Source organism: Capsicum annuum, chromosome 2 (genome assembly GCF_002878395.1).
Source record: "Capsicum annuum cultivar UCD-10X-F1 chromosome 2, UCD10Xv1.1, whole genome shotgun sequence".
NCBI classification, from domain to species: domain Eukaryota; kingdom Viridiplantae; phylum Streptophyta; class Magnoliopsida; order Solanales; family Solanaceae; genus Capsicum; species Capsicum annuum.
This window is the reverse complement of record NC_061112.1, coordinates 130,277,790-130,304,210: the sequence shown is the minus strand read 5'-3', so window position 1 is coordinate 130,304,210 and position 26,421 is coordinate 130,277,790. Positions and strand designations below refer to the sequence as shown.

The 26,421-nt window shown below is 34.3% G+C and overlaps 2 protein-coding genes across 5 annotated transcripts; both read right to left on the bottom strand.

Moving 5' to 3' along the window:
* Positions 1-5,611: 5,611 nt before the first annotated feature.
* LOC107859428 lies at positions 5,612-10,784 on the bottom strand. 3 transcript variants are annotated; one of them, XM_016704443.2, is made up of 4 exons: positions 10,084-10,784; positions 7,806-7,855; positions 7,473-7,550; positions 5,612-7,012 (listed from the first exon to the last, which is right to left on the bottom strand). In XM_016704443.2, exons 1-4 carry the CDS (start codon positions 10,249-10,251, stop codon positions 5,794-5,796), a joined length of 1,515 nt encoding a protein of 504 aa, XP_016559929.1. In that variant the 5' UTR covers positions 10,252-10,784; the 3' UTR covers positions 5,612-5,793. The 3 variants fall into 3 exon arrangements, with proteins under 3 accessions (XP_016559929.1, XP_016559931.1, XP_016559930.1); XM_016704445.2 differs by lacking the exon at positions 7,806-7,855; XM_016704444.2 differs by lacking the exon at positions 7,806-7,855 and having other exon boundaries at positions 8,480-10,227.
* Positions 10,785-12,644: 1,860 nt separating this feature from the next.
* Positions 12,645-25,742, bottom strand: LOC107859429 (katanin p80 WD40 repeat-containing subunit B1 homolog KTN80.1). 2 transcript variants are annotated; one of them, XM_016704446.2, is made up of 18 exons: positions 25,410-25,742; positions 24,634-24,764; positions 23,807-23,924; positions 21,467-21,693; positions 21,287-21,389; positions 20,126-20,196; positions 19,247-19,321; positions 19,017-19,160; positions 18,704-18,881; positions 17,740-18,255; positions 17,223-17,279; positions 16,227-17,110; positions 15,266-15,391; positions 14,936-15,010; positions 14,725-14,837; positions 13,843-13,959; positions 13,676-13,744; positions 12,645-13,109 (listed from the first exon to the last, which is right to left on the bottom strand). In XM_016704446.2, exons 1-18 carry the CDS (start codon positions 25,432-25,434, stop codon positions 13,049-13,051), a joined length of 3,090 nt encoding a protein of 1,029 aa, XP_016559932.1. In that variant the 5' UTR covers positions 25,435-25,742; the 3' UTR covers positions 12,645-13,048. The 2 variants fall into 2 exon arrangements, with proteins under 2 accessions (XP_016559932.1, XP_016559933.1); XM_016704447.2 differs by lacking the exon at positions 25,410-25,742 and having other exon boundaries at positions 21,467-21,698.
* Positions 25,743-26,421: the final 679 nt, after the last annotated feature.

Genomic DNA, 26,421 nt, shown 5'->3' with positions numbered 1-26,421 from the left:
ATTTGGATTTTTGCAAGGAATGATAATTTGAGATACTTACATAATTACCCACAAATACTAAACTATTCAAGTGCTTATTGTAATTATCTAATTGTTGAGATTCAATACGAGACCAATACTGTAGGTGAGATTGAATAGTTCGATTCTTTTTCCTTTTTTTCATTATTTTTCAAGTACATAAGAAAGACCAGACATATTGCCACTAAAATTATAACCCTTTAATTGGATGTTAGTAGAGAAAATTGGGATGGTTTTCTGTTTGACCTTGTGAGTAATATCTACAAATATATAAGGCGCTTTTCGTTCCTCAGCTCCGTTTTACTTGCCTTTATATTAAAAATAGATGTTTCAAATTAGTTATACAATTCATAAGATCAAAAGAATTACTCCTCTATTATATATATTTTTTTTTCTCTTTCTATCTTTAGTATTATATAGCAACATAAAATACTAACGGGTCGTTTGGTTGGGAAAGAATTATCATCAGATAATTAATTTTGAAATTAGTTATTCCACCATATATATGAGATAACGTATCTCATCAGTATGATTCAAAATGGTGGGATAAATAGTTCCGGTACTAACTAATACCTCACACCAAACATAAAATAAAATAATTTTTTATTTTATTTCAAGGCTATTTATCCCTTATACCTCACACCAAACGACCCCTAATAGTGAAACTTAAAGCTTCAAAACATTATTAATAAAATTAATTTAATAAATATGTTTCTAATTAAAATTTTATTAAGGAATACGCTATCAATAACTGCTAAATAAAATAAAAAGGAGAAAGTATTCTTTCCTTGGTTTTTTCATTGGTTTTGGGGGCGGGGGGGAGGGGGCATAGTGGGGTGTGGGGGTGCACATTAGAAAAGTGAGGGAAAAGGTGTTATTAATATGGCCTTTGAGTCTTTGTGGAAGAGATTTTGGTGGGTACAAAGATTTACTATTCCCTTAGTCTCATTTTATTCTTCCTAAAATTTTTAATTTAATCTCTCATTTTACTTATTATTTTTTATTAATCAAGATAAAATAATTTTTTTTCCTTTTTTATATTTTTAATCCAAATTAAAATGTAAACATAATTTAATAGGAATACTGTGACAAAGTAATCATATTATTAATTATTATTTTTAATCAATATAATTGAGACGAGTAAAATGGGACGGAGTAGGTATTTGATTGTTTTTTTTTCCTTTGCAATTATTAGATCTAGCACCTTTGGTATTGTTTTCTTCTTACATTCAAACAATTTTTTTTTTTTTTTTTTGTATTTAATACCTTTTTTGATTCCCTTTATTGGTAAATTTTAATTTTAGTTTTTGTTGTATCCACACCTTTGCTTCAGTTACTTGAAAGATACACTTTTGATCCTTTTGCTAATAAATACATTTATTCAAAATTATTAATTATTTCAAATAATTTTTTTTTTATCTCTTCTTGATTAATGAAAAAAATAAAATAAAATAAAAAATCAAATTAGAAGATTTGAAACAGGTAATTTGGAACGGAGGGAGTATTTAATATTGATAACATTTTCATGATGCGTGCCTCAAATAGTTTTTTACTAAAATTTATTACTGTACTTATTAACCGGAAGAAGTGAGAATTAACTCTCAGTTGTGAGGCAAATAAATAAGAATTCACATATATTTTCACATATATATATATATATATATATATATATATATATATATATATCCAGTTGTTTTTGTACATGTGGAGCAGTAGCAGCTACACAACCAAATATTGTTATTGAACTTTTTTTAATAATGGTGACATCCGAATTAAGTAGTACTTATCACCACTCACCTTTCAAAGTTCAAACAGAAACATGCACTAAATTGATTCTGTTTATCGACCAGTAATCTATCTTTAAGTCCTAAATGCAGCCTTAGTTTTTAATCTAAACAGTTTTCCTCATTAATTACTTTATAATAACCGTCCATCACTCTACGTAGCAACATATTTTAAGCCACATATATTACGTTCAAAACAATTGAAGATTTTATAAAGTCTGACATACTGCTTCCATTTTAAATTAAACTAAGTAAGTAGCTGTTATAAATGTACCATTATATAGTGAATGTCTACTTTATCATATATATAGTGAATACCTACTTTATAATATATTGTGTATGTCTATTTATGGGAAAGTTACAAATTCTAAGATTATTTTTTTCATTTATCTCTCAAGAGAGAAATAAGAATTACTCTCTCTATTCTCTTTACTCTTCTTCTTTATTCTTTATTAGTTTATAACAGTATGCTTTTCTTTAATATTAATATCTATGTTTGTTCCATATTCTCTTTCCAGACTCCAACCATGGTGTCTTGTCCGTGAATACAGGTATATTTGGACAGGTTTATTTATTACTCTCTCCGTTTCGAAATAAGTGAATTGTTGAGGTATTTATTGGTGTTTTAAAATAAGTGAATCGTTGAATCTTTTTTCAAATTTACCCTTATGATTTGACAATCAATTAATTTTTGAAAAGGATTACAAGGTCAACTTTTTCATTTTTGGGGGTAAAAATGAAAAGTTGTGTTAAATTTACGTCTTTAATGTTTTTTCCTTAATATATGTGCTAAAATTCAACAATTCATTTATTATGAAACGGAAGGAGTATTTATTAGTACTAATAAATTGTTGGATTGCATAAGGAAAGTTGCACGTTCAAAGGAACAGTTAAATCTCGAATTTATTTCAATTTGAATAATAGAAATAGCTAAATATTAGCCGAATCTTGATATTTTGATAAATAAAGAATTTTTATTTACAAATGAAATATAAATCTCAGTAATTTTATACAGTATTAGCACAGTGTACAATTTACAGTAGTCAATATTTGATTGCTTTCATTTTTTTTTATTTTAAATAACCATGTGATACGGTCAAAAGGGGGCAAAGTATGTTGCCAGCAGACTCCTAGGGTTAGGGAAAGATTGTTAATACTAGTGTACTAGGCTCTATCTAAAAATAAAATAATTATTAGTACTACTATAGTAAAGTTGCATATGGGAAAAAACAAGGGTCTTGCAGGGCAGGTGTCTAACATTAGGTAGCTGTTTTTTTGCTTGGTTCAACTGGTCCCCATTTTTTAATTTTTTTTTAAACCACCCGATGTTAGATTTTCGTTTTTTAGGAGTCTGATTATATCTGAATTCGCTCCGCATCGGATCCCATTTGGGGGGAGAGCTCCCAACGGAGTGTTTGTCCATACCCAGGGTCGAACACTCGACCTCTGGGTAGGTTGGGGCAGCCCCTTTTTGCTGCTCCACCATTGTTGTTGGTGTCCCCATTTTATTTAACTGGTTCCAACAACAACAACAAAAAAAAACTAATTTAATTATATATAAAAACATTAATTATGATTAGGTGAGGAAAAAATATACAAATAATTATCATGTATGTATGAGTTTGGTATAAATAGTTGTTACAAACAAGTTTTACCTAATATGTGCTATACCATTACCCAAAACTTAAGTTGCTCTTGAGTCTAATTGACATGTGGATTCCATTAGAATTATTTAATTGAAGGAACCTTTCTATTTTTGTTTTGAATTTCTACTACTGATTAGTTCACTAGTTAATGCGTAATAAGGTGCTTGTCTGTAGGTATAGTTGGGGTAGTTTTTATTTGTTGGAAATGTGATTTGGTTATATACGTTTTGTTCATAAAGTTGGTAACACGTCTACAAGAAAATCACATTATTTGAAGGTGGTTTGGTTTAGATCATATGTGTACACGTTTATTGATTAGGCTGACCATAGAATCTGCTTAAATTGGAAGAAATATTCTATGGTGACGGGGAATTAGAAAATTTTGAGCAATGTCAAGAAAGGGAGTCGTAATGGCTAACGATGATCGTGACTCGGTAAAGAAAATTCGTGTCAGAGAGAGCTTTTTCAAATCGGATTAAGACGGAATAGACTGCGGAACCAACAAATTCAGTTGAATAGGACAACGAGTCTAAGGGAAACATCAAGCTTGAAAAAAAGAATGGATGGGATATAGGCCTGATAATGAAGGCATACTTCTTGCATATTGGATATGAGACTGAATGACAATCACTTTAAATTTCTTTTCTTAAAGAGAATTAGTTTGCGCCCACACATTGGGCTTCTTCTTATATTACAAAGAGCATTTTTATGTATAAATAACATAAATACCAATTACACTCTCTCCCACTTTTTTAATTACTTTACTCTCTCTCCCTATTAATATACATAACATAGCCGACATAGACATAACATTCTGTGTATATGTTGGGATTTTGTTAATATGTTTAGGGAGTTGAGGTTTTTTGTAATATTGAAAACATAAGTTGTGTATTTGTGTAATTTTTAGCATTTTTATTCGGAACTGAATACATAGCAGGGCCCGATGATGAGATAGTCCAGCAACAATTCTCCATATTAGAAAAGTAAGCCTTTCTCTAATCTAATTTCTGATTAGGAAATGAGTCTTAAAATGGTTTAAAGGAAGGAAAAAATACATCACAACACTAATTATTTTATTATATTTACATAAAATCTCATATTATTTATTTAATTACATCTCATCTCTTATTTTAAGTAATTTATTCGAAGGCACTATGCATCCAAAGAAATTAAGTAATGTATTTGAGACAGTATATATCATGAGTAAAATGCAATGTATTCGAGATTTCAATTTTTTTGAAATTTTTAATAATATTGGAAAGAGTTGAGATAGGAAACAATTAGATCCAAAAATACTGAGATTTATATTTTCTTAATACTAAAACAAAATACTTAATTTTTTTTTTTTTTTTTTGCATAAGATTAGTTTAAGGGCCCGTTTGACTATGTGAGATGAAATCATTTGAGGTAAAGTTAGTTTTATTTGAACATACAGTTTGAACTTTTTTAGTTGCATGTTTTCCCATAAACATAAAAAACTACATAAGTTAGAAAAGACTGTCAAGAGTGTCCCACTTCTTTATACAATCTTTACCAAATAAACAAAATTTCATAACTAAAGCATAATAAATTATCACAAGCTATTCTAATAAAAATACAACATTTATTAGTTGAACTTATTTCAATAAAAAATAAATCTTAACATTAGTTGTAGTATGCTACTCTTTTAATATAATCCTCCACATAGTAAAGACAATCTCCTCATTTTGAGCATACAAATCTCGATCAGATGATTGAGAAGACGAACAAACCTTGTTACTTTGAAATAAATGGTTAGTAGATAGAAAATGAGGAATTTTTTTTTTACGAAATATGAACTTGTGGTTCAGTTTTGTATTTGAAAAATTTCAAATGATGACATAAAATTCTCAAGTCAAACTTGTTGAATAATTTGGAATTTCATATCAGGATTTGAAATTAAGAGATGAAATTGCATGTTCAACTGGTGATTTCATTTCTTGATTTTAAATTACAAAGATAAAATAACGTGTCCAAACGCCTAGTAAAACCGCAGCATAGTAATTGCTAAACTTGCGAAAGTTGTTGTCTCATTTTTAAGACCAACACTTGCAAAGGCTCCATCACATCCGTTTTTAACCTTTAGCTGGCAGGCTAATAATGTTGAGAGAGATCACATCAATTTGGAAAGTTACACATTCAAGGGAAACAAATTTGAAGCCTAGATTATCCACAAGTTCATTAGTATTATATTACACACCCTAGTGCAAAATGCCTACACAAAATTGGAAAGATGATAAAGAGAAAAATTCTATACCCCCCAAAAGATAATTAAGAAAAAGGAAAGAGGATTAGATTAAGTAACAAAGGACTATGGAATCTGCAAATCACTTTTGCCGAGCCCTTTTCCTCTCTTTGGTTACAGGCTTAACTCGATGGTCCTTTTTAACCTTAATATTATGTTGTGAGGGTTCCTTAGCTTGTACTTTAGGTTGTGGATTGACAGTCTCGATAGTCGATCCACACTTGATCTTTCCAGGCCTCTTGAAGCCCTTCTTAGCTGATAAGAAAGATTGCAATGGTACCTTAGAATCAGCATCAACTGCTTTATGATTCTGTTTTCCAAGTGTTCCGCCAATGATGTCTTTCACATTGTTGCCATACTTGGCTTGAAGTTTGTCCTTAGAAGGACGAGGGCGAACACTTCGTGGCTTCCCAGGTGGATTACCGATTGTTGGCCATGGAAGGAGGGATGATGTAGCTTTGTAGTAAGAGTCTTTGTAATGTTCGCGATATACTTTAGTGACAATGTCTCTTAAGGCCATTGCTGATTTGTATTCTCTTGTCCTCTTTGAGTAAAATACCATGGCATTGTTGGCTAGTAAAAGGAAATCCCTGAAGAGTTCACCTGGTGTTTTGATGGACCAGTTGGCTAGTCTTGATCTTGCTGTTTCTATATCCATATGACGCCTTATAATTTTCTTGTATCTTGCTCTCTTCTGACTATCAAGACGATGCCTGAAGACCATAGCAGCTTCGTGCTGTGTAATAGAATTGAAAATCCTCATCAAGTCATCGTTCCTAAACCTAGATAAACATCCTCTATGATTGCTTACGGCAGAATGCCTAATACTCTGATCACAACTGGTTAGTATTTCTTTACAGTGAGAAGTGGAGGCGAGACTCGTTGAACATACATTGTCACTGTCCTCAATGCTCCCTTCTTTGGCATCCCAAACAGAGTCTTTTCTTCTCCTCTTACCTCTTCTCTTCCTCACAGCCCCTCCATTTCCATTGGCAGCCTCTGTAACCTTGCTTGTACTTGGAGCTTTGTCCTGTTCCCAAGACTCCAAAGGTTCTAGCTTTACAACTGTCTCTGTAGCTGAGGGTATGGCGGGAACCTGAGACTCAGGAGACTGGTTTGTTCTAATATCGAGCGTGAAGCTGCCAGCAGACAAACCGTCCTTTGCTTCTTCTTTCACAGAAAACTCAATATCTTCTGATTTTGTCAGAGGAGCAGGAGATTCAGTGTGACTCAAACCGTAGTCTAGCTGACCGGATCGCTCTCTCTCAGCTTTTAGGCTTTCAATCTTCAACTGAAGAGACCTGACAATGAGCATCGAGATAAAATATGTGAATCCAAGAGTTAATTAAGGAAACGAGCAACTTGAGACAGTAGTAATGGTAACATGTAAATAACCACTTAAAAGATGGAACAGGAATTTAGGTCATTTAGATGCAGGAAAAAAAATGACGAAACATCAGATTCATTGATGACACCTAATTTTATGACAAACATCATAAGACAACATGACTGCTTTTCCAAATACTTTTTCTTTTTCCAACTTCACTTTCCCTATTTAATGTGTGTGTGTTTTGGGGGCGGGGGGGAAGGGGGGTAAGGTGTATGAGATGAAATTGGTATATAAATATCCGTGATCACAAATGTTTTTTTGAGATCTCTCCACAGAAATGCGTTCAGTATGTGAAGGACTTCAAAATTGCCAAGATTTATTAACAGGTGTTTGCTTATCAACTTAGAAAAGTAAGCAGCATATTTACTAACCCAATGGAGCTCTCAGATCTCACCAATTCCCGCTTCAGTTCTTCAACTCGTCGCTTTCGTAACTCTTCAAACCAAGCACTGACCAAAAGAAGTTTATAGAAGTAGGGCGCTGGTTAAGCCTTTGGCGTATAAAAAAAAGAAAAAATTAAATGAAGCCAACTCTCATGGCATGTTACAGGTGGTGGACTAAGCTATTAGCACATTTACAAGATAAAATAACTCGGTACACACTGACTACATAAGATGGATATAAAACTCCATATATGCGAACTGCCATGATACTAACTCACAAATAAACTAAACAAGCTCATGATATCAAAGAACTTGACTCACGTGCATCCAGAGTAGCGCTTACGTAACTCCTCATACCTGGCTTTGCAGGCCTGCAATTGAAGTTGTTCGTCGATGACTCAAATTAGGATGTTGTAGAGTATGGTAAACATATGACAAACTTAGAAATGGAAAACACAAAGTCAAGAGAAGGCATTGAAGTTATTCTGTTAAAGTTTTATGCATTGGCTAGTCATAGGTCCGCAGAGCACTACAATCATGAAAGAAATTAGTACACCTCATGGTTTCTTATCTCTGGTAAGTGCATTTACATAGCAAGACATTTTCATGCTAAACTCTAGTGATAGAAACTGCTCAAAAGTACCAACGCACGACATATCTCATTTAGCAACTAGTAGTAAACAAAGGCCAACAGATGAGAAAACTATGGCTGAGAACCAATGATTTATGAGGCCTATGGTTTTCAATATCAAATAATTTAAGAACATAAATGCTACAATCAACTTTGTTGCATTAGAGAAAATCCTGCAATGGTTATTTTTGTCCATTTCTATCATTAGAAATAAACATTAAAAGTGAGTAAGCATTACAAGCTACGATTCAGAGTTATGCAATCAGCTTTACTCATATTAAAAATTCAATGTTACAACTACATTATTCAACAAAGAATTTTGCCAAGAGGGTCAAAGAGCTTTTCGTGTCTCAATAAATCACACCTCTTGCAGAAGAATTCTACTCTAAGATCAACTGATCGAGAGGAAAGGCAATAACTTTGCAGAGAGCGGGGGGATTCTTTAAATATATCCTTCAAAAATTCTGTATTTTCGAAAGATTCGACACGGGTACAACAACATTTGCGGAGATTCGGAGCAACATAGCTATAAAGCTTGCAACTTTTAATCAGATATAAAAAAAACTTGATCATCCAGATAAATCTTGGTAGTGGGAAACTAAAATATAAAAGAAATGAAGAAACACTGACATATGAAGTGCGTTAAACCACTAGCAAAAAAGATCCTGTTTTTCCATTAGGGTCACTGCTCTATATGGCAGCCACATGTTCAAACATTAATAAGGACAATAGTTTGGGTAGGGACCAACACCATTATGACAAGAAAAAAGCTTCAGATACCTTGACAGTCTACCAACCAAACTCCTCCTGCCACACAATTACTATAATATTGTAATTCTATCTACTCAATTTTAGTACTAGGACAGATAGTGACACAACCAATAATTCACTACTTATCCAAGAATTTTTTTTTTTTTTATAATCCATCTGTTCCTATTTATGTGACCCTCGTTTATTTTTGTTTAATCCCAAAAGAATGATATCTTTTTATATAATTAGGGACAATTTCACTTCAAACTTCAATTTTATCATTATTGAGCTGAATTAAAGCCACAAAAATTTCTATGGCTTATTATAGACAGACACCTTTACATAAATTAGGATGGAGAGAGCGTCAAAAGTTGTTAACTTATGTTATTCGGACTCTCCAAAATACTTTGGTTGAATCTTTCAAAATATTAAGCACGCATTTAAAGGACATTTTAAAGAAGTTCTGTCACAAATGAAAAAACTTACTCACGCCCGGTGCAGACAAGAAACCGAGGTTATAAACTAAGGTAGGAATAGAGTGCTATAGTTATGCCATGAACTTCATACTCCCTCTGTTTGAATTTATTTGTCGGGTGAAGAAGTGTAAAACATACCAAAATGACCCTTTAATAACACGCCACATGAAAAGTTGGAACGGATAATACGTACAAACAAATTGAAACAAGAGTATAATCAAAGAATATGTATTCAGTTGCTCCTTTCTTGCAAGTTTAGTGGGAGTAAGTATCCTAATACCTAAGACCCACATATTTAAATTTATAATCGATCGCTTACCATAGATTTTGGATTAAATTTTAAAACTTGAGCCAATTTTTAACTCCCAAAATTTCAATTTTAAAAACCACAACTTTAAAAATTCAGAGTTTCGAACTTCTAAATCTATTGCAAGGTGGGAGCTAAATTTGGCTATGGACCAATGCATAATTGAAAATAATAAAGGTTGTTGAAAGTTACAATATTAATTATCCTACGATATGGGCCCCACAAAATCAGGCTGATAAGGAGACCAAACCACATTTACAAATTAATCAATAAATAAAATAAACTATACGACAAAACAACAATAATTCTTCCATAACGAAAGATTAAATAAAAAAAAAAAAAAGCGAAGATTACGAACAGACCCAAATAAACAAAAAAGGCGTGTTGTCCCTATCATAAAAACATAGTGGCATATAATCGAAAATAAGTGTAAACCTCAGGGGTAAAGTCGTGAGGATAAATAGTCCGTGCACGGAGCTCCGATGCGACGACGTTCCAATCCCTCGTCCCATGCCGCCGAACAGCACTACCAAGTATTAGCTCTTCCCATGTACCCCAATTCACCTTCCTGGGTCCCACCCTGGTCTTTTCCTCCTCCATCATAACCGTCAATCAATCTAGACCCTCCACGTGGACGGCTCTGTCTAAAAATGTTTTCGGTTTTGTCTTCTGTAACGGCGCATCCGGCGCACGTTAGCAACCACCACCACGATAACGAAGCATCTCCGGGGAATTTTGGTTTTCTGAATGTAAAAATGTAAACGGAAAGTTGAATATTTTGGAAAATTCTGTTTCTTTTTTTTTTTGAATTGCTTTGTTTGTGTTGAGAATTTTGATGAAAAAGCGAGAGAAAAGGGGTTGACGGAATAGAGAGAAATGTGAAAATTGAAAGGGAAAAAAAGGAGGGAAATAATTGATGAATTTATGGTTAATGATAAGAGAAAAACATGGAGAAAACAATGGAAAATTGTTTATGTAATTTACGAATTTTCTCGAGAATTTTGGATTACCTGAAAATATCTCTCAGGCGGACGAACGGAGGAATAGTAAAAGTACTTTTCTTAATTTTATTATTTTTCGGGTGTCAAAAGTGTTATTTTTAATACAGTAATATATAAAATGACCCATGAGGCCATAAAGTTTAGATGGACTTGTATTTATACGCATGCAACATTAATTCGACTGATTATGATTAAAAAATAATGGTTGATGACGTTTAAAATTGTTAGAAAATTTTATTTAGATATTTGAATTATGATTTATTATAATTATGCATGTGAATAAATGATAAAATGTTCATATTAATATATATTTATTTTAGTTATATACATCAGGATTATCTGGAATCGATTTGAGATTTTTTGATTTCTTGACTTTTTAAGTGTTTAACTTATTTCTTTATTGAATTTAAGTGTTTAACTTATTTCTGTAATGAGTGTTTGCGTATATGCACAAATTTTTTAATTAAAATGTAATTTTAAAATATCTAATAAAAATACTTTATTATATATTTATGTCCTAAATCAGAACATATTATCAGTTGAGTGTCTATGAAATTCGGTAAGAAGGTTGTCCATATGTTTACCTTAATTAATAGCATTTTTTAGATTACAATATCATACTCCCTCCGTCTCAGTTCATTAATTGGACACGAATTTTAAGAAATAAGAAATGATATAATTTTATCAAATTGTCCTTTATTAAAAAATATATATATATATATATATATATATATATATGACTACTATTTTTAATTACGTGGGCCTTTATAAATAAAATCAATGAGGGTAAAAGTGAAATTGCATCTTTACATAGTTATCAAATAAGGAAAGATGATATTCTTTTTTAAACGGATTAAAAAGGAAATGCCGACACATATAAAATAAGATGAAGGGAGTACTATTTACTCGTTACTGTAGGTTAATTTAATATGACAAGTTAAATAATTTATAGCGTCATTATATTAAACTTAGAACCTTCTACATGCTTGAAGAGAGAGATAATAATAATAATCCTATATAAACAATGATAGGGGGCAACCAATTCCCAGGGAGGAAAAAAGGAAAACAACATATAACCAACCAACCTAGGTATATAATGTATGAGTGTGATACTTTGGACTAAGGTAATTTTAGGGTCAATATTAAAATGCCTTTCAGATATAGTAGTGTGTCAACCAATGCTACAGTTTCCTTCTATTTTAGCGTACTAGTAACCGATTGAGACATATTTTTGTTGCTTTATGTGATTTTAAATAAGTTGTACAGTAACTTTAAAAACTTAAAATGATCGATTTTTATTCCTTTCTACACTCTTTAACTTCAAGTAATTCCAGAATAAAAGAGGAAAAGAAAGGGAATTGCGTGTATTGTTTAACCAATGAAATTGGACAAATCAGATGTCCAAAGGAAAAAAAGGAACCTACATTAGGGGTGTGTTCCGTATTGGTACCGAGGGAAATGCTTTCATGAAAAATACTTACTTTTTTAGATAAATAAACTAAATATTTTATTTGTGCTTTTGTGTTCGGTACATAAGCAAGCAGAATATCTTATCCCATAAAAATTTGTATAATAATCTAAATAAATACTATGAAAGATAATAGTTGGAGGATCAGGATGAAGATGAAATGTGTTGGACGGAGAGGATAGACTCAATGCGGAATTTGTTTTTCCTACTTTCACTAGGGAAGTCATTTTCTTATTTGTAAGAAACTTTTTATCCTAGAGAAAATAATTTTCGAAATTTTGATTAACCAAACAAGAAAAAATTGGAGAAAATATTATCCTACCTACCAAAAAACACACCCTGAAGTGTATAGATTAAGACCAACTTAGGGTTGTAGCCAACCTCTAAATCTGGGCGTCATTGTGATAAAAAAGTTTAACGTCATTTCTACCTTCGTTATAACCTTTATATAGGAGCATCATTCATATTAGGTGTTCAAAATTGCACCAGTTGATCACTGAACCAACTTTTGATAGCAAGAGGGGGTATGTATGAATATCTGTTTCATTGATCAAATGATGTACACATCCATCCAGCTTTTACTATTACAGATACATGTACACAACTTACATATGGATACATACAGCCAGGAACTTTAAATATGTTCAAGCCGCGTATCTGAATGAAGACAGCACCAAAAGGGAATATTATGTCGATAATTTTTACCTTTGCCTCCCAAACCAGTTGCAGTGGCGGAGGACAGACATTGTGTTTCCGTCTTGCCAGTTTTCTGCTATTACAAGGTTGTTGAAAATGGTAGCAAGCATGGAAACCCGAGGGCAAAATTGTGGGTGTCCAAAAAGAGCCCATCAGTTCAGAATATAGTATATTAGCTAACTTCCATTCTGTTGTCTCGCTTTGCCAATAGGAAAAGCACATATGATAGCCTGGACTATGATTCTTGAAGTAGAAGATTTAATTGTAATGCACATTTTGCCAACTGACCCCCTCTCCTACAATAGAATGTAGGCGAAATTGAGATAACCAGCAAAATCAAGACATAAGGAGTTCGAATTTTAGCTGCATTAGATATTTTAACAAAGAAGGTAAAGATATCAAAGGGAAGTTTAATCGACAAGAAGTTGCATCATCTACAATAAAAAATTCGATTTCAATACCGAACTATTGATCAAATACCAAGCCTTAAACCCCTACCCACAAACCAAACATATTCAGACCCCATTAATCATGAAGCATCAGGACAATTTGATTTACGGGTCAATGAGGTACCATGATGGAAGCAAACATATTTCAATGTACATAACTGAAGATTCATCACAATGATATCCACCACTCGTTGATCATAAAAATTGTCCAATGAAAGTTAAAACCAAAAGATCTTCATTTGCTTACTAGGTTTGAAATTTGTTGTGCATCACTGATTATGAAGCATGCTTACAACACCTTAATCGATGTCTCAAACACAGTGAGGCACTAATTACCATTTTTCTGACTTTGAAGCATAAAATCATGACAATAATCATAATAAAGGGAAGAAAAAAAGTGGATTCTTAATTACCTTGTAAGTACAGGAAGTGTTTTCTGTATATCTTGGAGGTAAGCAGAGCACTGCCGGCAGCACTGAACTCTGTTTTACAGTGTAGAAAATCAGAGACGGTGTTTTGAATTTACCATCATCCAAGCAGAAACGACAAGTGAGCTGACTAACCACATGAGCAAAATTACCTTTCTTCCGCATGAAGATCAACCCCTACAGATGGACGTGCTGAAACAGCTGAGCGAATTACTGGTCCAAATACTGCTATAAGTTTCAACAACAGATCCAGGGAAACGTTTGCATGCCTGTAGAGAAAAAAGACAGAAGGAATGAACATTTGAAGAAATTTAAAAATTTAACAGAGAAATCAGGCAAAAACAATTAACAGTAGAATTCGATGAGATAAAATAAGTGTGCAACGCAACCCCCATATCCACACAAACAAAACCATAAATTGTTTAGAGCTACTAAACCATATCCACACAAACAAAACCATAAATTGTTTAGAGCTACTAAACCATCTGAGGTAGTCACTTTTATCTTCTAAGCTTCAATTGAACCAAGTAAAATTCACCACCGTTAAAAACTAATTTAAAGAAAACACATAAAATGTCAAGGTTTGCCAAGATATGTATATGTCACGGACTCATGGTTCACTCTTTTCTGTTCTAAACTTTCAAATTTATATATTATCATATTTGCTAAAACTCCTAGTTTGACAGGATGGAGGGGGAAAACCAATATAGTTATTTTCAAGAAATTCAAAACCACAGTCACCCTAGCTTGATTGGTCACCCCTTAGAAAATAGTATGAAGAAAGGGTGATCTCCTTTATTGATATATAACCAAAAAATGAATAGTCAACATGTATACTGCAGTAATCATTAAAGCAGCATTTCAAATCATATTTGAAGGAATATCAAACTGGAAACAAAGGCAGACGTGTCACAATTTTGAATGATCAAGACAGTGGAAGTATGAAAGTAATGTTTTCCCTATTATGACTTACAAGGCGGCAAACAAGCAATACATTACAAACAACTAAATCAGTGAGTTGTATCACTATTTACCTTTCTACCTTACTATCAAGTAAGGCCAATAGTACAGGCAGCAAGCACGAAAACAAATCCAAAGTGACAATCTCCAGTTTATCGATGAGGACACTCACAACATCAGCTTGTACCTGCAAGAGGAAATAAATATAAGAAATACTTTAGGGAATTTATCAAACATAATATATTGGAAGAGACCACTATGACAGAAGCTCCAATAAATGCTCACAGAATGATCTGGCAACTTCCTCAAGGCATTTATAGCACCCCTGATGTCATTCCGTTCCCAGAAGTGACGAACTACCTGAGAGTTTTAAAGACTGTACATGTTAGGGGCTTCAAGCATTACAGGATCACAAACAGATTTCCTACATCATAAGTATCAAACAAAAAGATCTTCCAAATTCCTACAAGAATTCCACGCCACACTGTCAACATTAGACTGGTATTTCTCCTAAAAAGTTGATTCTATCTAAGACGAAGTTAGGAATGCAAAACCAGTATCTGAGCGACACATGTAAACGGGCTCAAACTACAAGAATCATACGCTAAAGGTTACCTGCAGCTTTGTCAAACGAGATCTGAACGCACTTAGCAGCACGTCATGGCTTTGCATAAGATCTTCAAGAATAATATCATCAGTCTGAACTGGCTCACACCGTGCAATAGTCTGCTGCTCCGTATTCTGCATGTATGCAAATGACATAGAGAATTTGTGCAAATGTCTAGAAATTATTTACCAAATAAGATTGAAATATTGAAGAAAAGCCTGCAATAAAATCAATGTTACAAGTGAAGAAAGTTGCGACCCTAGCTCCACTGCCATTTCTCTATGCCAACTTACGCGATGGAAGAAAAGAAATAACGCCTGGAAGCAGAGGATAAACAGTTTTCGCTTTTTATTTTTTACTATTTATTTATGTGTTTTGTTCCCGAAAGTTTCCCATTTCACAAATAAAGGAACTTTGTCCAGGAGAGGGTGAATGTTTGAGACCAAAGGAGCTAAGATTCTCAATTTCCCACACGTTCTTGGGGAGAACGGGAAAGGATCTTATAATTAATACATAGTTTGGGCTTCAGAATAAACAATTAAAAGCATAATCAAAGAATTGATTTCTACCATGAAGAAATAGTTTTTAAAATGATAATAAAAAAACTTTGTAATGATAACTCTTTATGACGCTGTACAAAACCAGAATTCTCTACTTGCAAATAACTAGAATTTCTTATGTTCACAAAACCAGAGAACACAAAATCCTCTCAACTTGTTTTAAAAGTATAAACCACATTCCTAGTAGATAATTAGATATGGAACAACTGGTTCCTAACAAGTGCGCTTAGTTATGAGATTTTTCTAGGCTCAAATAATTTGCATAGCACAGTGGAGGACACGTATTTCAGCATTCGTGGTATTTCTTAGATAGACTATAAGGGTGTATCAGATACGACCAGGCAATCTCAACATTAACAAAAAACAACCAAAGAAGAAACAAGCAATTGTAGGTGCACAAGATCAATACCGGCAAAGGGGCTGTTTGTGGTGGCTCGGCATTAGAACCAGAAGACAACAAGCGGAATGTTTGTGCTTCCTCAGCTTTAGAACGAGAAGCTAATAAGCGTGATGTTTTAGCTTCCTCAGCTTTTGAACGTAAAGTCGACAGACGGGATGTTCTTGCTCCGGTTTTAAACCTAGAAACAGGCACTGGGGATGCTTCCACTTCCTCAGCTTTAGAACGAGAAGCTGGTAAACGGGATCTTCTTGCATAGTCGGGTTTAAGCTGTGAAGCTGGCACAGGGGATGCTTCTAATTCCCCAGCTTTAGTACGAGAAGTTGGAAAACGGGATTTTCTTACATCCTCGGATTTAACCTGTGAAGCTGGCATACGGGATGCTTCAGATTCCTCACCTTTAGAACAAGAAGCTGGTAAATGGAATTCTCCAACTTCCTCAGATTTAAACTGAGAAGCTGGCATAGGGGATGCTTCTAATTTCTCAGCATCAGAATGAGAAGCTGGTAAATGGGTTGTTCTTAGTTCCTCTGATTTAAACTTAGAAGCTGGCCTGTGGGATGCATCTAATTCCTCAACTTCACATTGAGAAGCAGGCAAAGCATATGTATTTTCTTCCTCAACTTTCGTGCGAGCTGAAGGCAAAGGGCGTGTTGCTTCCTCTGTTATAAAATGTGAAGCTGTCAAAGGGGATGTTTCGCGTTCCTCATCAATTTTTTTGGTAACGGTTTCTGGTTCCCCATCTTTACAAGAGGAAGGTGGCAAAGGGGATACTTCCGTTTCTTCAGTTTTAGAATGAGACACCGCATCCAGCTTATGGAGATCATCCATGTTTAACCCTTCTCTTTTCTCAAACCTCTCAACCAAACTGCGCGTCCTTCCTCGCACAACAGCCACTGCCATTTTAAAGAACGCATTGATTAGACGTGGTATTTACTTATACAAAAAAAAAAAAAAACGTCTAAATATTTCTTCTTTTGTTACAGCATAGTTTTATCAGACACCAACCTCCATTCACAAATCTAACTGGATGCAACTCTTTCCTGCCTTCGGAAGCCACGTTACCTGAAACGTAATGGAAATAATATTAATATTAGTTTTCATGCTTCTAACTAATGCATCTATTATGTGCAAAGAAAAGGCCAAGTACAAAACTTTAAACAATTACTGAAGAACTAAAATGTCAACAAACCAGGAAGTTAAATACCAGTAACTTACAAAGTATCAACCAAAAGCAGACAATGATAATTTAGGACAGCATGATTTTGCAAGCTATGGTTTTTCAAAAATATCGCACACCATAGCACTGATCAGGTATAAAATAAAATTAAAAATTCTTATGATACTGTGCCATAAAACCTCTGAACACTAGTCAAATACAAACTAGGAATTTTTGTAGTTTTAACTTTTTGTTTTGATCAGCAGCCCAAAATTAGCAAGGCAGAATGCAGAAAACTGTACAAAATGGAAACAAATCATAGAGAGCTCAAAAACCAATTCAAATAAAGAGCATTTTAGAACTAACGGTTCTCTTGACTATTCAGCGGTGGTTGCAATGAAGTTTTCTCAAGCTTTTCTCCACCATGCTTGACAGCTGGATCTTTTGCCTCAGAATGTTCCCTGGAATTATTATATGCCATAAGCCTGCTATCAATATCTGATTCCTTCTTAAAATCTACTGTACACGGCAAGTTGTCTGCAAATTCAGACTGAAGAACCACCGAAATCTTCTCCATATCAAAGTTGTTGCTGGATGAGTGCTTTATGTGAGACGGCTTTTGTGGTATACCACCACTTACACTGGTTGCAGAAATAGATTCCCTTCTACAAGTATCCAAGTTCTTCTCCTCTGGGATATCACGAGGTACCACACTGGGGACGACAAATGATTTACCTACTGGCAATCCATTAGTTTTTGCAGGTAAACCAATGACAGAATTAAGCTTCTGACTCAACTGTTTCTTGTTTTCCTTAGAATCTGAGGGAGGAACCACTTTTGATGGAGGAGGAGTAACTTTCTTAATAGTTACAGGATTTTCACCTGCAAAATGGAATTTTTAAGTGCATAGGAATTAGAACTGCTTTTAAATACGGACATGTAATTGATAATTGAGATGCTAAATGAAGTAGAAAGAGCATTCAATAAAAAGTTGCATGTCAACTAGTAATGAAGAACTATGATGAAATTTATCAAATCCTTTCATGGAAGAATATGTCGGTGCCAAGGTCAAATCTTCTAATTACCCAACATTGGCACGTTGGAACTACTAAATCTAAAAAGACGGAACAAGTTGGTTCACCCAGATGACCAGTTATATATAATATCATTATATCAGGTAAAGAATTACCCCAGACCATTATATTTCACCCAAAATGTATGGCTACAATTGAACACGATGCAAATACTAGAGTTTCTTAATGCCAGATTGCTAATTTTCTTTTTGGTTTCCATGGTCTGCTTTTGAGAGGAGGATGTAAAAACAACTTACTGTCCACATATATATTCTTAATTTCCTTGGAATCAATGTCAGGTGATGTGCAGCGACGATTTGAATTAGAACTTCTGTTGCTTCCAACTCTTTCTAAACGACTCTCCACGTGTTCCTGTTTCTGCTTCAAGTTATTTTGTGTCTCTGGAGTTAAACCAGCTCCATAGGGCTCAATAAGCTGGCAGAAAAGAGCACAAAAATGATGGAATAAAACAAATGGAAAAACTTGTTTTGAAACATATGGCTCAAATTTAAGACAAAAACTAAAACCATGGACAAGTTTGCCTTAAGCTTCAGTGATCAAGGTAAGTACCGAAATATCTGCAACCCAAACTCCAACATAGTTTTGGTAATAGGCACCACCTACAAGCTTCCCATCATGTACGCAGAGATCGCTTAAAGTCGACCATCCCATTTCAACGGAGTCGTGACACATCACAGGCTCCCATGAATAAACCTTCAGGTCAAAGGTGGTCAAAAAACATGAGAGTTGCTTATTTCAACAATAGAATTACAAAAATGCAGAATGCCAAGAGCTTTAACCTTCAAGCTATCATCCAGTCCACAAAACAAAGTCCTTCCATCTGGATGAAAGGTGATTGACCGCACTCCTGCAGCCTAGAAGAGCATGTCAGAACTTTCCACAAACATAATTGTATCTAAGTAGGTTAAATTTCAACAGAAAAATCTAATCAAAACAAATATACTGGAAACAACATGATAACCTGTCCTCAAATCACAGAAGAACATGCAGCAGTATCAATATTGCCCAGAAAAGAAAATTATACAAGCGAGAGAAATTAATTTACATTGCCATTTATTCTTGGTTCTATCCCTAAAAAGACCATCACATCCATTTGACCAGTAACGCATTGGAGTTAAAAGCAAGTCTAATGGATCCAAGAGTAAACTGAAACACGAAGGGCACAAAGATGGCAGGATATATTCTTAACAGATCCCAACTCATATGTCCTCTACAGAGTCTCTTCCTATCATCCTCTGAAAGATAGGAAGAGATACTCGCATGAGATAACCATTTCTATCTTAAATTGCTTATTCAAGAAAGAACCTCATAATTAGGCTGACAAAATAACTGTTTCAATCATTTCATGTAGTATAACCAACTTATTAAATTGCAATTTCTAAGACATTTTTAACAGCAAAATAAGAGTATCTTATTTAATTATACAAGCACCTTGGTATAAGCATATAACAGCAAAGAAGGCAACATCAAGGGGGAATAACTTTCTGTATAGGCAGTCAGAGTTATTACACAAAGCATGCAATGTATGCAAATATCTGGATGTGATCCTAACAACTAACAACCAGACAACTAAAAACACCTTCCAAGATCTTTGCTTGCACATGGTGTACATTTTTCTTTTTGAAGAATAAGAAGTTGAAAGAAGATGGCATAGATACCTCACGTCTAGTAGATCCAATCAATTCAAATGTTTCCAAATCCCAAAAGTTTACAGTACGGTCAGCAGAACCTGAGAACAACTCAAGTGTTGAAACATTATCACATGGTAACAGCAGAAAAAAAAATCTTTATTTGGAGAGGGGCGAGGTACAAAACACTGTTTGAGTATAGAAGAATTAATTATTTGGTCCTGCTTAAATATGCCATCTTATGATGGATCTAGCTAAAATTTCCATCATAGATGGAAAGCTAAAATATTATTTAAACATCTTCAACTCTGAGGTACACCACCACCTCCTGAAATGTTTAAGCTTCTCATAATCTGACCAATGAAACAAGTCTTTTTGCTTAAAAACAAGCACCTTTGACTGTAATTTCTTTATTTATTTATAATTGACCAGATTCTCTTTCTTGATCAAAAGTTAAGCAAGTACCACTATATATGACAAGGGAAAGCAAGAAACCAAAACCTTTTGGCAAGTCTATAAAAAAAGCATGTTTGGCCAAGTTGCGGAAATCAGTTTCTTTTGAGAAGTACGTCTTATCAAAAGTCCTTCACGAAAAAAGAGCTTTGGAAGAATCACACTTTGCATTTGACCAAATTACTTGTGAAGTGCTTTTGTCAGAAGTTTTGTGTTTCGCAAAATTTCAAAAGTATTTTTGAGTATAAAATTACCAAAAAAGGAAGTCACAACTAATTAATTTAGTAAATATTTATTTATATGGGTAATAATCTTGTCCTAAAAGAATCAAAAGAAATTACTTTTGGAGGAAGCTATTTTTTTCCGCTTTTCTTGAAAGCTGAAAAGCAACTTCCAGTGCTACTCAAAAACACTTATTTCTTCACCGAAAGCTTTTCCAAAAACCTTCATTCTCTAAGTAAGTGTTTTTTTTTTAAAAGAAAGGGGGCATTTTTGGCCTTCAGTAGCTTGGTCAAACAAGCTACAAGTGATATGTTAACCACTAAATTAATGATAATTGATCCTTCTGTTAGAAAATGTAGAGTCGCGACTGAAATTTGAAATAAAACAAAAGAACGACAAAGAAAAAGGTAAGGAGAATCATTTACATCAAAGGAAAGAGTAAGGCGAAGAAGAAAACCAGACATAAATTTGTTCAGAGCCCCAATTGTATGATTGGGTACAGAATAAAAGGAATACCTGTGGCCAAAAGAAACTCAAGTGGATGGAAATCTATGGATCGAATGTGCCCTTCATGGAACTTAAAGTCATGCAAGAGCTTTCCAGCTGTTAGGTCCCATACCTGACAAACAATAAGGTCAATACTCTACCAGAAAGGAGTCTATAATGTCACATTTTTTAAGCCAACTAAGGAATTACCTTCACAACATTGTCAAATCCGCCAGAAACCACCCAGCGGCCATCAGGAGAGAATCTTATTGTACTTATTCCTCGAGTATGACCTTTGTATGTGTGGATGCATCCTTTCTTTCTTATATCCCATATCTTAAGATTAGTGTCCATAGATCCAGATGCAAAAAATTCACCAAAAGGATGGAATTCACAGGCAGTGCAATATGATCTGTGTCCAGTAAGAGTGCGAACCACTACACTTCAAGAACAATTACAGGATTAGGAGTCAAGCTAGATAAAACTTGCTCATCTAAGAACAATAGGATCATATATTTTATTTAATAGGCAGATAATTCGAACACTTGAAGGATGTTCAGTTAAATATGACTAGTGCAAATCTTGAAACCATAAAGCAAGTTTCTTGGGTAGCTGAAGATCCAAACATGCTCTTTCAGTTACATACCGAGTTGGTTAATGAGTACATGACCTTGCAGTAACTGTTTATTGCAATTAACTGTACAACATATTATAGTGAAACAGTTGGCCTACTTGCACAGGCAATCAAATCAACTAGCCGTTTTTACGTAAAAAGGCACTTACTCTGGTTACACATTTACTTCGGTTAGGACTACACTTGGCTCATTTGCACCAAAATCGTCCGGCCAACAGGCCAAGGCAACTTCAGGTGATGGTCTCTTGTTACTAGAGGTTAGCAGGTAAGACCCAACCTAAGTTTCTCGAACTCGGTGCGGGTGTCTGATACGGGTGCCTATCCAAGGGTCAGATCTTCATGATCTAAATTTTAAGATTCCGGGATATGGATCCAGGCAAAGATACAGGTGCATCAATTTGGCCAAAAGTAATTCAAATATCTAGAAATGAAGTTACAAAACCTAAATTATGAGATATTATGTGGAAAACTTGAGAAGAAAATACTGATTTACGGAAAATATTGAAAGGAGATACAAAGAAAAAAGAGTGACATAAAAATTTCTATATACAAGGTATTTCATTTTCTACAATTTCATATTAGCTCTTGTTTTGATTACAAAAATCATTGAATCTATCCGGAATTTCTCCATCGATTTTGCTCAAAGTACCCACAATCGGCCAACCAACCAGATCGGGTACAGATCTCGCGCCCACACTCACACCCATCTCGTGTCAACAGTGGTGTGGCATCGAAAATTAAGAGCCCGAGCAACTTAGAGACCAACATTTAATAAGACGGACAAATGCTTAAGAGGATAAAACATCAACGTCCTGAAATAAAAATTGTGAGCACATTTTATTTTGAGAATGTAACAGGGGCGGAGCCAGGGTGGCAGAATAGGATGTAACCGAATCCCCTTCATCGGAAAATTACGTTGGATATAAAAGGTCAAATGTGACCGTTATTGGTACATATACTATATTGAACCCCCTTAGCACAACTGTGAAGCTTAGCTCAGTGGTCAAGGGGGGTCAAATTATTGGGGAGGTTGCGGGTTCGATAGTTAGTTGCTAGTATTTTTCCTTTTTCTAGCTTAGGCCCACAGTTTTCATGCATAAGAATTAGGGGAGGTTGTGTGACCATGTTTTTACCTTTTTTAGCTTTAGGCCACAGCATTGATGCATATGGAAATTCCTATTTTTCAGTATTCCTTTCCAATATTCTTTAAAGTAAGGCTCAACTATGTAGTTGCCTATTGTTGCATAGGCTCAACTATCTAGTTGCTTAATGTTGTATTGTAGGTCTCTTATAAAACAACATTGATATTAATATCATTATTTTTGAATTATTTCAATAGCAGCAGATTTTAGATCAATGGTAGCATATTTAAATATTATAGTAAGAAATTATATCACTTCTCGTATATTCTCAATCTCTACCTTTTTCCCAAAATTAAGAATTACATTTAGATTTGTATTATTTCGTTCCTCTCTCTCTCATTCATAAATTATATTAATTTCTTTCCCATTCAAGAACTTTGACGATCTTCAACAGCATTATAAGATTGAAGGGGCATTAATTTGAAAGAAAAAAAAGTTTAAAATAAAGTTAAAAACTGCAAATTAGAAGAATTAAAAAAGCACAAGAAATTTTAAGACAACTCAATTGAGCAAGGCAAGGTAGGAATCAAATGTCAAATGTGACATATAACACGAGTCAAAAAAGCGAGTTAAGGTCAGTCTTGCCCTTCCCGCCACGCCTTGCGCCATTTATCATTCTTTAATTTTCGCGTGTTTACTTCGTCATTATGTCGAACCCTCTTGATAAAAATTCTGCCTCCGCCATTGTTTGTGTGCACATTCACTGCAATTCTTTAAGAGTAAAGCTAGTATAGCTTCTATAGAATAGAGAGCTTAAAAGATAAATCGACTTACTTTTTGTTTCTTCCAGATCCCATAGCTTTATTACACCTGATGAAGCTCCAGCAAGCACTAGAACCTCTGCTGAGTCAAAAGCTACAGATTCTATTGGACTCGTGTGACCACTTAGGCTCTGCACAATTGCACAAAACCAGACTACTCAGTCCCAGATGACTAAAGTGATTTAAGATACAAAATAAAAATAAGAATGTAGCAGTCAACACTAACCAACAAAGTGAGTCAACAACTAATTTCATGCATTCATAGTTAAATGAATAACCCATCACTTGATACTCAAAAGGTTTACAGTTTCCATATATTTGTATTCTTTGTTATACCACAAATTGCAACTCAACACATTAGTTAGATATATAAATGATAAAATTTGGAAACATGTGATCCACATGTTACTTGTCTCGGATCATTCAAAAAACCACAGCACTTTGGTATTTTCAAGTGGTGGATCCAAATTCAACAGGTAAGATTCTTATAAGGCACCAATAAAGAAACAATGATAATATAACCTCACTTATATCTAAGTGGCAGCATTAACAATTTTAGAAGTTCACTGCTCCATCCAAAAATGCACATCACACCTCATTCCTCAATTCTCAACCGCTCTAATTATCTACAGAAGGCTCCAACAATAAAAGCGGCAGCATCTCTTCCAGCATAGAAGGCATTGTCATAATAGATCACTCATTTAACGCATTTTGCATTCGAATTAAACGTTCATAGAAAAAGAAAGATCCAATTGTGAAACAAAATCACATTTCCCATTAAGCAAAACAACATTACTCGGGCAAGTAAATTACAAGAGATATGAAGGAACTTAAACTCACCGCGGTGGATGTTGGTTTACCAATGGACCAAAGTTTCACATTTTGATCATCTCCACCAGTGAGAAACTGTCTACGCGTCTTCTTCCCAAATCTTAAACAGTTTACATTCCCCGAATGTGCCACAAATTCCTCTATATTTCATATTAGTCAAGAATCACAAGAACCTATTACACAAATTAATACTTCTCCACATACTTCTTTTATCCCCTCCCCGGAAGCTCCCACCTTTTTGTGCTCCCTTGTGACTCGAACTCACAACCTTATAATTGGATGTAGAGGCTGCTTACCATCTGAACAACCCCTCTTGTTACTTGAAACTAAAATTTAAAAAATTACACATTGAAGATCAAAATACTCACCTACAATACCAAATCTTTTTTTTTGGGGGGGATAACCATGGTGTTGAAGCCAGCTTTTCGCGCACCTTGACTAAATCCACGTGATTACCCCCACCCCCACCCCTCCCACCAGCAACAACAAATGTCAGGTAACTCTGTCCATCTACGTCACTAACTCTTAGCTAAATCTAAAGATTTAGGAAACCAAATACCACACAAATCCAACTATTCAGCTCACTCCAACCAAATTTCTTTCTCTAATTCCTAAACAAATTCGTTTTTTTTCTAAAAGAAAAAAACTTACTAAATTTCTCCTTAAATTTTCCGCAGCTTACCATAGAATTTTATACAACACTCTCAGATCAAATAAAAATTCAAACTTCAACCACATTTAAGTAAAGAAAAAAAATAAAGAGCAAAATTCAAAAAAAAGGATACGCAATTTGTAGCCACGCTTCGCCATTCTGCACAGCAAATCGGATAACTCGCCGGAAAACAACAAAGCATAAGATTACAGCACCGGCACCGACAAAAGACGCCGACCGTCCTCCGTCGTCAACGGCGGCGAAAGAGGAGGAAGTGTACCGTTATGGATGACAGGGAGGAAGGAAGAGTGAGTGGAAAATCCACCAGAGAAAAGTTAGGAATAAATTTGTCTGAAGAAAAGTGAAAAAGCTAAAAAGGGAAAGGGAAAATTGGAAATGGAAATTCTGAAAATTCGACAGGGATTTTGTAAGAGAGAAGGAAGAGGGACCTGGAAAATGAAATTGCCAAAAAATTATATTTTTTAGAACTTATTATGTGGTACCACTTTTTTCTTTTTTAGTAATTAGTATTTTTTTCCTTGAAAGTGTAAACGAAAGATTCAAACAACAGTTGGATGTTTACTGTTTGACTAATTTACTCTCCGGTAAAAAAATGTAGTTCGGTACATTGAAGTTTTTGCATCTAACAACGGTTGGATGATTAAAAATTTAATACATTCTCTAGAAGCTTATAAAATAAACTACTTTCACTATTTACTTTTACGTATACTGCATGAATTATGATCAATATTTTGAACTCTTGCTTCATCTTATTAAGAACTGACTTACTAGAATAACTTTGAAGCTAATAAGGCTGTTGTTGGGAGTGCCTATCCTGAAATCCTCGACCTCTGAACTGTGAGACATTGTGGCTCCCACTATAACTATACTGATAACGAGGTCTCTTATCGCTACCTCCCTGAGCCTCACGATTTATCTCCTCTATAAGTAAACATGCTCATTAATATCAGAAAAAGACTTCTTCAAAGTCATCAAACTCTCTATAGTCCTGCGAATCGGAAATCTCAATCCCTTAACAAAGCATTGAATCTGCTTATATTCCTTAAACAAAATCATAATGATGTGTCTAACTAACTCATGAAATCTCACCTCATACTCAACAACATTCATAGAATTCTGTATCA

What these genes read in the sequence shown, in the direction of transcription:
- LOC107859428 (XM_016704443.2), bottom strand. Translation starts at nt 10,251, where the DNA reads ATGATGGAGGAGGAAAAGACCAGGGTGGGACCCAGGAAGGTGAATTGG. An exon ending in AAGCGCTACTCTGGATGCAC is followed by an intron (nt 7,551 to 7,805) that starts GTGAGTCAAGTT and finishes TCTTTTGGTCAG; the next exon opens with TGCTTGGTTTGAAGAGTTAC. An exon ending in AGATCTGAGAGCTCCATTGG is followed by an intron (nt 7,013 to 7,472) that starts GTTAGTAAATAT and finishes GCTCATTGTCAG; the next exon opens with GTCTCTTCAGTTGAAGATTG.
- LOC107859429 (XM_016704446.2), bottom strand. Translation starts at nt 25,434, where the DNA reads ATGGCGAAGCGTGGCTACAAATTGC. An exon ending in GCTGAATAGTCAAGAGAACC is followed by an intron (nt 17,280 to 17,739) that starts GTTAGTTCTAAA and finishes ATTACGTTTCAG; the next exon opens with GTAACGTGGCTTCCGAAGGC. An exon ending in ACACTTCCTGTACTTACAAG is followed by an intron (nt 13,110 to 13,675) that starts GTAATTAAGAAT and finishes ATTCTATTGTAG; the next exon opens with GAGAGGGGGTCAGTTGGCAA.